Raw genomic sequence first — 13,673 nt, 5'->3', positions numbered from 1 at the left:
ACTAAAATGAAATGGTAGAAAATACGATGGAAGGAGAAAAAAGATATATAATTTTATCATCAGGTCTCAAACACATTGCTGCCGGAGAGATCGGCAATTTTAACCAGTGCAAATGATTTCAAGTTCTTTAAGTGTCGTTAAATAGAGATCAATAATCTACAGAATAATTTGCCAAATGCTGCTTCAACATGTTTCAAAACAGTCTAATAAGCTTAATGCACAATGATGGATATCACTTATATTTATTTGCTTCAATTATGCAGCCAGACTCCAATCCTAAAAAGGTCTCAAATGACACTTTTAGCCACCTTGTCCCTACTGTCAGTTCGCGTGTTGGCCTGTAGAGGGCGTGCCAAAGCAGCAATCTCGTCTAGCGCAGCGGGAGATCCCACAGACACACAATAGCCCCACGGGGGACGCACACAGGGCCACTTTCATGTGTCTTTAAAGGGAGGAAAGGGCTTTGTTAGATAGAGGAGCACTAATATACTGAACATCGAATATAAAGATAGCCGGCGTATTAAAAGATTTCTGGGGAAATAAGCGCGCTTTCTCTGCGGTCGAGGGGGCCCCTGAATAAAACATAACGTATCTATTGCCGTTGAGTCGGCCGGGGCCATCGTTCATTTAACCATTTATTTATGACTCCATTCATCTACATAAATATTTAAGCATGTCTTGGCATCTTTATGGAGCGCTTGCTCTGGAGCTCCATTACAAGGAGCACTGTCCTAGCACGGCCATATGCCCGCGATCTGGCGACACTACATCTCTGCAATTTATGGACGCCAGCTCAAGAGTGGTGACATCATTCTGGTGTTTATTTTTATTTATTTTTTTTGCAGGGGTTCAATATATATAGTATCCATCCAAGTATTAATCTGTGGCTAACGACTGGCAACAACAGCCTGCAAAAGCCAAGCCCAGAATTACTTTATACATATCATATGGCGGCAAATAAATTGGGCGTCCACTATACGCAGCATCCATGGAGATGCTCAGTGGACACTTCATTAGGTGCACATCTAATAACAAGAACTGGATTTATGTCTGAGAGGTATTTGTTAAAATGACGACACTGAAAAATTACCCCATTCACACCTAACACCTGCAACACTGAGTCACATGACATTGGGGACGGAAGATCTGTTTCACTGACGGGTGGGCTCACTTTTGTTGCTAGTAGTTTAGATATTAATGGCTTTGTGAGCTATAATATATAGATAGGTGTGTGAATATATAGATATATGTAAATAACATACATTTTCTATTCATTTATATTATTAAAAAAATAAATAAATCAAAAGGCAAATAATGGTTTAAAAAAACCAAAAATAAATGGGATGTTTGATTTAATTGCCTTTTTATTAGTAATGCAAAAAAAATAGTAAGCGTATTTTCCCCACGGTGGGAATGGATGACTATGATAATAAAGAGGGATTTTGATTTAATTGCCTTTTTAAAAAAAAAAAAAATTCAACCTAAAACTACATTCTATAAAACAGTGATCATTCATTTTAGGTACAAATAAAGAAGTGCAGTCCACTATTCTTCCTGATATAGCTAAAGTTAAAACGACAACAGAAGAAGGGAAGTAACGATTGAAGCAGCTTTGATTGTAATGGTCCAAAAAGAGGTCATTTTGTACAGGCGGGGGTCGATGTTTGATTTTTCAATATCCTGCAATCTAAATCAACTCTAAACCGCATCTGGAGGTAAATTCCAGCCAAGTTTTTTCCCCCCTTCATATTCTTGTCCATCCATATCACTGAGCTGATCACAGGGATGTATGCCGTTCTGATCCCCGTCCAGCATGCTCAATCTTCCTCACCCTTGAGCCTTGAAGCCGTCATGCTATCAGTGTCAACGATCAACACAAATTTCACCCCAAAAAAATCACTTGGCCGAGGATGGTTCTCCGGCCCCGTGAAAGTGCCGAGATGTTTTCAACGTACTTCCCTTTAGCTGCGAGAAGGGGTCAAGTTGGGCTCATCAGTCACTGGGCCAGAGGGCCAGGCTTAGCACCTGGAGGCCATCGATGGCTGTTAAGATGTTCAGCAGCTCCACTCTCGTTTGAACCAGTCTTGAAAGGATAACTCCAACACTATTAATGGTTAGAAAAACAATCCAAGACAATTTGGCCTCACACGTAGACCGCACCGACGGAGTCAGCTGAGAGTCACATGGTTTCAAAGCGCAAAAAAAACCAACGACCCGCTAATTTGTGTGTTGACCCAAGTTCGGGTCAGTGTGCACCCGACACCTCAACGTGTCCGTCGTCACTAAAACGTGACGCACACTTTCGCCTGGTGTTGTTTTAGCGGCAACAGTGTGGAACAGGCAACCTCTGCTACGCATGCTAACTTTCATGGAAGCAATTTCTTTTATTGGGCGGTTCAAGCAGCTGTTCTGCGGCGCCGTCCATGAAACAACATGCCAGATTCCAATGTTTCTTTCTTTTTTTTTGGGGGGGGGGGGGGGGGGGGGGAGATTTGACGTCATCGTTCTGTCTGCCCCTGCGGGTTCCCCTTTCTCCTGGTTCCATGTTGTGGTTTTCCTTGTTGTTTTGTGCCTGTGGAAGACATGTCGGCTAAAGGCGGGATGAGTGCTCATCCATCTCCAGTTAACAGCCACCAGTCCAGGCCCCACACGGGAGCCCTGGAGAGCGGAAGCGATCGCTCACAGCACAGGAGCACCACCCCCCCCCCCCCCCTCGACACAGGGGGTATCGAAGCCATTTAACCCATCCGGGCCCGGCCTACTTTTTTTTTCTTTGCTAGCTCACGCAATCGTGCTCTTTGCGTGTCAGTCGTAGGCGTATGCTTCTGTCATTATGTGCACATCTGCACATAATCAATCATTAGTGTGACTTTCAGTAGATACATCCGTCACTTTCTCGTCGTCAACAATTCCCGCCTCCCCACCCCTACCCCTTCAGATCATTACAAGAGTTACGCCCCTCCCCTCTCTGGTGTCGATAGCGTGGAGGAATTGACACGCCCTCTACTTGTGTTGACATGGTGGGTGTTTAGCAGTTTGCGCCATACTGTTTTTACTTTGACAGAGGAGGGATGTCAGTGATGGGGAATACAAATACTTGCTGTCTTTAAGTAGATTTTTCAGGTATCTGCACTCTAGTATTTAGTTTTATGGCCGATTTGACTGATTTTGTATACATCGAACCTCTGTTTATCACGCGGTATATTTTCCAGACACGACCCTCAGTCGGTGAAAATCTGCAATATGATGAGATCACATAAAAATGTATTTCATTCCTATTTTTTGGCTTTCCACATACTTTTGGCTTCAATGATTTATATTGTCGATGAAAATATCGAAACTATACTGTACAGAACTGTAAGTTTGCACATCTTGTGTCGATATCATAAAAGCTTGAGAATAGCTAGCTCTTGGATTTAAAAAAATAAAATAAAATTAATTATTAAACATTTATTTCATCCCAAAAATGTTGAACTAAAAAATAATTTAATTCACTTGTATTTAAGTACCTTTTCTGAATTTTTTTTTTTTTACTTAAGACTTGAATCAGTAGGCCAAATCCTTTTATCAGTGTCTTATTTTTGTAATCATTTTCTACTTGTTTATTTATTTTTTATTTTATTTTATGTTCAATTTATTTTTTTATTTTTTTTATTTATACGCAAGTGTCCATACTTAATCTTAAATACAGATTGTGAGTACTTTTTTCACCTCTGAGGGATGCCAGAACTCCCCCGGCTATCTAAGCTTCGACCCACACGGCTGTTATCTTTTCCACTGTGGGCAGGCCGCCTCCCACTGGAAGTGCACGTGTATTTACGCAGAGGTTTAGCGCTTTGCACCAGTTTCGAGGATTGGAATTCTAGGTGTAGGTGACGCCAAGGTGAAAAGATCCATCAGGAGGGTAATGGTTGACCATGCACCATTACGGAGAAAAGAGCAGTCAGTGAAGAATGAGGCGGCGACGGCGGCGGGGAAATGAGCGGTCTTGAATACATATGAAAGCTGAACGGGTAGTTAGGTCAAGAAATGAAAGAAAATCGAGTCAATCACAGCCCGGGCGCGATGACTTTTAAACAATAAAATTGACGACCCTTGTCTGTTCGGGGTAAAGCGTGGACGTCGTGAGCCATGACCAAAAAGCTATTGGTGACTAATGTCAAGCGAGTGCTTCATCTTTGACCCCCGCGGCTGTGAATGGAAAACGGGAAACACTTTAGAATTTGAATTACGGTGGACCTTTTTCCTCCAAATGAAACGCAAATATCATCTGGTAATGTATTTGTAGTGAAAGTGTGACATTGGTTACTTTTCCTTTGTGACTGCTGTTTTTTTTTTTTTTTATCGGCGAATTACATTCCTAGAGAAGACAGATGGCCGTGGCCATAATTGTAGCTTCTGTTGTGGGGTACGAACATATGGAAAATCCGTCCAAATATGAGCATTATGCCCCTCCCACAATCAAATTCACAGAAAGCTTTTGTTGGTCAACATGAGTACACCATACACTATCTTCCCCCACCCTTGTCATGCTTGGGGGGTCTTTCAGGTTTAAAAAAAATAAATAAATAAAAATCAGTTAAAAAAAAAAATCAGTGCTTGAATAAATAAATGGTCGCATCGTTGTTGACATTTTTCTATTGAAGGAAAAAAAACAAAAAACAAACAGAAGCTCAGACGAAAATAAAAATGCACACAAACCTAAACACAAGCTGGAGAAATGAAAATGACCTTGAGGAGCGGATAGCTCATTAAAAGTGATGCTGGAAGGCTGCAAACAGGCTAATTAGAGAGAGCTCCTGCTCACACTTAGCAGTAGCGTACGAGGTAGGGGGGCCGTGTTTGTGTGGGGGTTAAGTGTTGTAAGAAAGCTTGTTTTTAGCCCCGTCTTGGCGCCAAAGTCTGAAGTCAATTAGGTTGCTGGAACAGGAAGGCAAACGCATCCCGTGCGAACACGTGCACGTAAGCATTTGGCCATCATTTGTCTTGGATATGGATGGATGGTGACTTAAGTCAATTGAAATGATAGCAATTATGACGCCATATGATGTAAAAAAAAAAATGACAAGAGGCCTCTATTTTTTTATATTTGCATTTTATCCAAATTGTTATTTTTTTTTTAACAAATAAATGCCACGCTCAAAGAGAGGAGTAGGAGTTTCACTAAATACAATTTGCTGTGTTCGCAAGCACTCAGAAGTATTCGCCGCTCAGTGAGATATCATCTTAAAACACATTCTACACATTTTGAGAGGACCATCGACTCCTAATTGGAGGATTGTCAAGATCGATTATGGCAGTTTCTCGAATTGTCAGCGATCTTCAAAAGACGCCAGATGATTTATTCCGAACCATCCGAGAGTCGACTTTGTGCTCTAAAAAGTACATCCCCTCTGATGCGGAACGAGAACATGTCCTCAATGCTATTGACAAGCACAGATGCCCCCTTTTCCCTTTTCTTATTCTTGGTTGTCGTCTTTTTGGGGCAACAGAAGGAGACACAATGTGCTGTAGCCGATTGAACAATTTCATGTCTGGCATGAAGACTCGGTAGGGCGGAAAAACACACATCACAGTGGCACATAAACATGCGCGTGATGCCAACAGAATGAAGTCACTGCGGTGGAGGAGAAACCCAAAATGGCTTTTCGGTTCCCGAGGATGTGTGTGTGTGTGTCATATACTTGAGCGGCCGTATTACGTTCAGAGAGACATTCCCTCTGCTCTCACAGCGAATCCCAGACTGTGATTCCACCCCCCCCCCGCCGTCTTTTTTTTTTTTCTTTTTTCTTTTTATTGACACGAAATATCCCACTGCTAATCTGACATCTCGTTATCGTCTCCGGCTCAGTGTCCGTCAGTGGACTCTGTCATCATTTCCCCCCCCCCCCCCCCTCGACCGCTTCCTGTGCCAGTCTCTTTTTTTTTTTTTTTTCCACCCTCCCTCTGGCACAGACGCTGAATGTTGTTTAGGGGAATGGAATGGGAAGGGAGGCAGCGGAGGAGGGTGGGTGGGCGTCGCTGATATGAACCTGTGAACATCTGCCTGGGATGGACGGACATTAGAAATCGGGATGAGCCTCCCACGGAGGGCGCCGGAGCATTTTTGACCATTGCAAAGCTTCACGCTTGTTTCTCTGTGACTTGTTTCATTTTTTTTCAAAGAATCCCATAAGCGGATGGGAGACGATTTTTTTTTTTTTTTTTTTTTTGGAGTGAGGAAGAGCATGAGGAAGTGGTGGAGTCGGGGGGGGGGGTGTTAGAGCCGGAGAAAAGCATTAGTAGTTCCTGCCAGCTGCCAAATGATGCCCTTGATTGCCTCTCTTCTTGTGCAGAAACAGAAGGTGTGAGGGGTGATTAGGCCTGGGCCTGATCCCTGATGAACAGATGTTAATAACAAAAGCCCGCGTTCATTGTGGTTAATAGCCGAGCACGCCAGGGCTGGAAAGCTGAGGCTGGAGGAAAAAAAAATAAATAAATAAATAAAAAATCTGCCTCCATTGCTCTTCTCCTTCTCTCCCGCTCTTCACAGGAGAGAGAGAGGCTGGCTCTGCTAATGTTTAGGCTGTACACTAACGTAATGAGCGTGGTATTTGCAAGAAAAGGTAATGATAATCCGTCACGGGGGCAAGATGTTAAAAAAAAAAAAAAGAAGGGAGAGGGGCAACACTGCAAATGATGGCGGTGCGTCGTGTCGAGGAGATCGAGGAGCTTAGGGTTTGTGCTGTTAACTTTTAGTTGATGATCGGCCGCTGATGATATCAGAGATAAAGGGATGCTAATAAAGCGGAGCCGCGTGGCTGCTTCGTCTCTGATTAGGCTTTTGTCTGCGGGCTGTAATGACAACAACTATAATGTGCAGGGGAGTCACCGTCATTTGATTTCATGCCGCCCAAAAATCACTCAACTCGAAGAAACGTGGCGCGGGGAACCGAGCTAAATCACTCCGCTAACAAGCGAAGAATAAAGTTATAAATCGATTATGCTGGCTGACTCTTTAACAGAATATGCTAATGTGGTGTAAAACAATAAGTGATCGATCTTTCCCATGTTCCTTAATTAAAAAGCGAAACGCTACTAAATCCTACATCCAAAGGATTGGATTTACTCAAACTCGATGTCATCCGTCCTTTCCGTCCATGAGCCCCATATTAATTCCTCTATAAATCTGACCATTACACCCCCCCCAAAAAAAACATCCAAACAAGATAAATTATTCCAAGTGACGCCATTGTAAAGTAAAACTTGCCCTTCTTCTGTTGGTGTTCGGAACATGGTGAGACTCATCTCGCACTCCAATGTCTCCGTGGGGAATGGCAAGATGGCAGTGACGCATGCCGAGGCCACTTTTTTTCCGTCCGGGGACGGCGGAAAAGAGAACACAAGCGAGTGGAAATGATGACAGTTGGCACACTCTGAGAAGTCACGTCTTCAAATTGATGCTTTGTCCGCAATATGCAGGCGAGACAATTTCGGTGGTACGAATTCAAGATAATTTTTTTTTTTTCAGGAAAAGGCTCCATGCAGTCGGAAAACGCGAGTCATTTTCACCGCGTTATCAGTATTTGTCTTTGTTGAAAACTCTTAACCCACGAGGAGACCGGGTTTCTGACGCTTCCCAAAAAAGAAGACCAATAGGATTTCAGTGCTGTCATCAAGCTAGCCCCAAACAAATCTTGTAGTGATGTCTTTCTTCTTGGAATTTATACGTTTTTACTTGCCTTTCATTCTTCTCTTTTTGATGCTTCTCAATCGCAGTCAAGAGAAATAATACGTCTCGGTCTTGGCTATTTTGGTCCTACATGGCCTCTTGGTCTTGATCTGCCTTTGGGTGGCTTCTGCCTTTATCTTAGATTTTCTTGGTTTTGGCTTGGTCTTGATCAGGCTTAATCTTGGTTTCTGGGTCTTAATTTGGTCTCAATTTTCCTTGGTCCTGTTTTTTTTGTTTTTTTGCCTCAATATGAATTTGGATTCATTTTCAAATCAGTGATCGATCATTGGTCTTATTTTTGACCGGTTATTCCACTCTTGCACATTTGAAGCTGATCCATACAATTAAAAACCTAAAATAAACAATGCATTCCAAGCCTGACTTCCCCTTTCAAATTGAAAGCAGACAATGCTAGTTAAGAGTTCTATTCCCAGCGGTATGCTTGCTCTCCCAGGCATCAAACACTGCTGTTTAACGTACACTCATGCCTCATCTACCTTGTCCTCCATTATATTCCTCTCTCCAGACCTCCGTCTCATGCACACTTTCCCCAGGCCCCATGCTGGCCCGTGCTATTTATTGAATACATGTTTTACTCAGCTACATTTTTCCACCTGAGCTGGCAGTTGCAACTTTTATGGGGGTTGGTGCAGAGAGGCATCCTGGTATTTTTCTGAGTGTGCATCCAAGGCTCAAATGGAAGACGCGTCCCATTTTTGGGTTGTTGACGTTCTCCTGTTTATATTATTTAAGAAGGAGTGATAACAGCTCCACTTCGCCCTCATGAAAAAAAATAACATGTCAATAGAAGGCTGCCAGCTGCGTGCAGCCGGAACGGGGGGGACTGAAGAGGGTGGGTAAACAGCAACCCGATAAGAGAAACAATCTATTATTTACAGACATTTTTGTGTGTGATCACGTTTTACATCAGGAGATGAGACGTGGGTAATCATTCATTCAAGAAAAAAATAAAATACAAATGTTTGAGTCTTTTCTTTGCATGATAATTAATTCATTTATTTTTTTTAATTCTATGTTTTGTAGTTCTCGACCAGCTTAAAAGGTGTCACAGGATTACAACAGCATCAACCACACGTTTTTACAAGGTATGTGATTGTTTTCTCCTTAGTTATCTGAGAGAAGTTTGTAACTTCTGTAAATTGTTCTCTTTTTCCCGTAAAACATTTGTTAAACAGTAACTAGTTGTAACATTACTGCCATCTACTGGACTGGAGGTCAACAGCATCAACTGCAACGTTAAGACTGACCAAATGACTTTATTTAATGATTATTTAATTTAGATCTGTCTTGGTGTTTGTCAAATTCGACTTTGATCTTGACCTTGACCAACTCCATCAACTTGACTTTACAGTTTTTCTTTCGTACTACGGTAGCACACATGATTATGGTAGCAATTTGGATGTACATCTTTATCAAAAATAGTTTTTTATAGGATAGCTGTCTAAACACTAGTTGATATTTTACTGTAAACGTAATCCCTGTGAGGTCAGTGCTCAAGTGGATGTTTTTGTAGTTGAACAAGCGGTACTTGGGTGTACAAAATCAACGTGACCGGTGTGTTTTTGTGTATGTGAGGTGTAACCATTTAATATCAGCCTCAGGTCAGAGAGGGATGAGTGTCGGTGTGCAATTCAATCCATTCAAAGTGAAGGCCGTCTTTTTAGTGGTGGCAAAGCCCCAAAAACAGGGTTTGCAGCCCGACGACACCGAGCTTTGTGTAAATAATCAAGGGCTGACCTGTGGGGTTAAACCCTGTAATTGAAGTGATGCTTCAAAGAGACGACTGCCACCTTCTGTAGGCTGCGTCGTGCCGCATGGAGCGGGCGATACAGACGGGTGTGGTGGTGATGGTGGGGCGGGGGGGGTCTGTGTGGGTTGGGGGGGGGCGCTCATGCACACACATTCAGTAGAAGATGGAGGTAATGGAGTGCCCAGATTGGATGACACCGTTGGAGTGCCCATCCTGCTATACAAGTGTCGCCACCCCCTCGCCCCCCCCCCCTTCAAAGGCAAATTGAAGCCGCAAATGAATGAAATGAACATGTGACCGTTTCACATCACAATGCAAGCAAAAGACCCGCTGCTTGTGGTGCCAAAGTGCTTCCCGAATAGGGAGGTGGGGGTAGTTGAAGGTAAAAAAGGGGATAATGAGATCCCCTAACATAAAACCGCAGCCTTAAAATTCCGAGTCTGGATGATGTTTTCACGCAACTAGATCACTTAAACCGACAAATGGCATGCCGTCATATCTCGTTTCAAACAATCGAGACTGTCAAATAGGATTTTTCTTCATATGGATATTTGCAGTAAAAGATAGTGACCACTGCTATAGTGTGCAGACATATCTAGTCCAACATGTGTCGGCAACATCGAGAACGCGGGACTGTGATTGACACAACTGCAGTTATTAATTGACGGTGGTGATCACCGGAGTGCATCGTGGTTGACGGATGCTGGTGCAGTCCATCGAATGCCTCCCACCCATCCCATGCGCCCCCCCCTCTCCCCGCCCCAAACTGGGCCCACTTTCTGCAGCAAGCAGCAGAGAGAGAGGCAGATTGAAGCCTGGCTCGTACGTCGCTACGGGCCTCTTTCCCTCATTAATTCTGCTGATTCCACCAGATGGGAAACAAAATATTAATTTTATTCCGCCCGAGGCGTGCGGTCTCTCTGTTTAGGTGTTCTCTCATTCACAGGCGGGGATGCTCCCGCAAAAAAAAAAAAAAAGGAAAAAAAAAATGCCACGCCGATCGGTGGGGGTACGGCGTTTGGAAATTGTTCTAAGTGTAATTAATTGTGTGGCAAAATGATTAATTTCGCAGAAGCCGCGTGAGTAAGACGGGACGCCTAGCCATGCCTTCCGAATGCACGCTCGCTTGGAATTATGCAAATTAATTGACTCCTTCAATGTGGCATAAAATGCTAGTGCAAGTACACTGCATGCTACATTAGTCTGTTCATCCAATAAAACTGCTTTCTTCACACGTGAATCCCGAAGACTTTGACGGCGAGACGAGAGCTCGGGAATACAATTCACGCTCGGCAGCGACGTGTGAGGCTGGCACGAGCTCTCGCGGGAGTGTTACATTGTGCGTGAATGCATGAATGATTGCTGTTTGTCAGCTGGCACCTCTGACAACTGAATTTTTTTTTTCAGTTTTATCCGGATCTCTGAGTTGGTTGCTTGTGTAAAAAAAAAAAAAAAAAAGCAGCAGGGACCTACAGGACTCGTTGTAGTTCTGCTTCACAGAACCTGTTGGATTTTTGTCAGCTTCTTTGTACATTTGTACATTTGTTTCTTCAAATTGGATGCTTTTTTTTTTACTTCCTACATTGATCTGTACAAGTGTGACGTCAACGTAGTGTAAATTTGACTTGGCACATTTGTTGAGTCACCCCCCCCCCCCTCCCCCCCCAGACAATGAGGTGTAGATGACGTCATTCCATAATGCCTCAACGTTAACTCTTTCACTGCCATTGACGGATATATACGTAAAAAAAAAAAAAATTTAACCTGGGCTTGCAGTGAATGAGTTAAAGACGTAAATTGGTTCCCTTTATTATTTTTTTTTTGTTGCGTAATGTACAGTGAGTAATAGTATTTTTAAATATAGCAACATATTAAATTATTAGTCACTCAAAATATCAGCCATTCACGAATAATGGATTAATTTGTATTGTGTTACTGGCATGAATGGATTTGTGTGTTTTTTTTTTGTTTTTTTTACAAGATGGCATCAGCATTCACTGAATTGAAATGAAGATGCGATTAAAGTAAATAAATAAATAAACGTTTCAGAAAACCACTACACCTGCACAGTCACTAAGCAGCGACGTTCTACCTCTTCTCCCATACATCCCCTCCCTTTTTTTCCCCGAACCACTGCCTCAACCACCCCCACCCTTGCCCCCCACTTTGAAATACATGTGTCAAGGCAAAGTGACAAATAGCACATATTAATTAGGCACCGGGCCCCGGCGAGATTGCTGTTATTAACAGTGGAAAAAGGGAGTAAGGTTGGATTTAATTGCCTGTGACATCAAAGTCAAGCGAGTGGTATTTCAAGCATCATTTAAAATGTTTGATATGGAGTCCATTGTGCTCACATCTAAAAATATAAAAGGAGATGGATGGGGAGGAGGGGAAAAAAAAATACCTGTGTGCTTATATCATCTCAGAACGTGATGAAAGGTTGGCGGTCATTCTCCTCTGCCTGACTGCCGTATCATCTAGTACCAAAAAAAAAAAAAAAAAAGGCATCTCCTCAGCACTGCCTCTAAAAATATGTATTTTGAAAAACATATTGAATGTGGCGTTACATGTTTGTTCCATACTGGTTGCAGACCAGTATGCCACAGGACCACTGATTATTCGAGGGCCCCTGTCAAGACTGTGGACTGTGCTTTTTTAGCTGGTTGCCATGGTGACGCTGTCCTCCTGTCGGGCATTTTTCCTGCTAACCCTGAAATTAGTGGCAAGGTGCGGCGCCACCCCAAACTGTGCTCGACCCCCACACCAGCCGGATTGGAAAAAAAAGAAACACCGTTGGGCAAGATAAGCGCCTGATGGGAGTCAATATTCCAAACCGGAAGTTTCGTACAGTCATTTGGTAAAGGCCCAAGCCCCAACGCAAGAGCAAAAACCACGGAACAATTGATCACGAAGCACCGCACGGGAATAAGCAAAGCCGACGGAAAATCGAGACATTTTCCCGATCACCCGTGCACGCCGTATCACGCACCAGGTGCACTTGCTCGCAAATTAGCAGATCAACAGGGAGGCGAAAATGGCGTCCTGATGATGCCGGGCGCCAGCGTGGCACATCGTTTAGAAAATAGCCTATTATTTTTGTGTGGGTATTAAAAATAATTTACTGTCTTTAAATTCAAAATCCCCTCAAGACATGACAGAGCCCAGAGTGTGTTTTGTTTGTGATTTTTCAAAGTAAATAGTTTGAACTGTACTTCTTACGGGCTTTCGAAATGAGTGCAACCGACCGTCAAGTCAAATAATAATTAATTATATATATATATTACCGAGGGCGATTTTAAGCGATTTTCCCCAGCAACCCCAACATTATTTTTGATTTTTGTTTTCTGTAAGAGCAGACAGTTGGCTTGGAAACAACGACAAAAAAATGGATTTAAATACATAAATAAGATGCTGTGGTCTCCTTTTCCCAAGACTAGAATTCTAATGAGCTGGATTAACGCCCCCCGCCAGGAGGATCCAGCCCTCATCCCGGTCACCTCCTCACTGGGAATCTGCTTCGTACGAAGGACAGGAAGCCAAGTGGCAGGCAGGAACATACTGACGTTAATTAACAACATCTGACACAGATGCTGGGCTTGTAGACACTCTGGAGGTGGTCCCATCAATTTCTTGCCATTTTTGGCAAAAGTATGATTTTATTGTTACCTTGCTTGGTTCTCTCTTGGGCGGCGTAATGGCCGAGTGGTCAGCATGTTTGCGTTGCAATTGCAACCACACAGAAAAACAATGCAAAGTGGACCCAACTGAAAAGGTTTTTTTTTTAAGTCACTTGAATTTTTCTCTTTGTGTGTCAACTACTGAAATAGCAAACAATCAACCCCCGGGAAATGTTCTAGCATTTTTGCATCTGTCAAAGGACATCGAGCGTGTATGCCCCGCCCCCAATTCTCCCAAAAAGAACAGCAACCTATGCGATCCAAGTGCCAACTGCTGACTCATCTCCAAACGTGCTGACGAGCGGCCCGTGTGCAACGCCATAATCGTGTGACGTAAGAGCGGAGGTGAGGATGGCTCATAATCTCATGTGAGGAGCAGGTGCGAAGGGTAAAGTAAATGTACGTCGGGTACTAAGAGTGTCAAGACACACAGTAAGAAATGGACGACGGTGAACCCCCCTCGTACCTGGCCTAACCCGATCCCTCATGGACACGATAACACGGAATCCGG

At 43.3% G+C, this 13,673-nt stretch overlaps 1 protein-coding gene across 1 annotated transcript in view; it reads left to right on the top strand.

The window, feature by feature from the left end:
- Positions 1-13,673, top strand: part of LOC148318396 (uncharacterized) — a 193,612-nt gene that overhangs the window by 163,962 nt on the left and 15,977 nt on the right. The window contains exon 6 of the mRNA XM_088282998.1: positions 8,756-8,817. Coding sequence (XP_088139124.1) covers positions 8,756-8,817 — 62 coding nt within the window. The remainder of the gene's footprint in view (positions 1-8,755; positions 8,818-13,673) is intronic.

This window comes from Idiotropiscis lumnitzeri, chromosome 19, assembly GCF_059441095.1.
Source record: "Idiotropiscis lumnitzeri isolate Australia: NSW breed Sydney's pygmy pipehorse chromosome 19, RoL_Ilum_1.0, whole genome shotgun sequence".
NCBI classification, from domain to species: domain Eukaryota; kingdom Metazoa; phylum Chordata; class Actinopteri; order Syngnathiformes; family Syngnathidae; genus Idiotropiscis; species Idiotropiscis lumnitzeri.
Note: the sequence above shows the minus strand (reverse complement) of the source record. Positions and strands in the feature narration are given on the sequence as shown.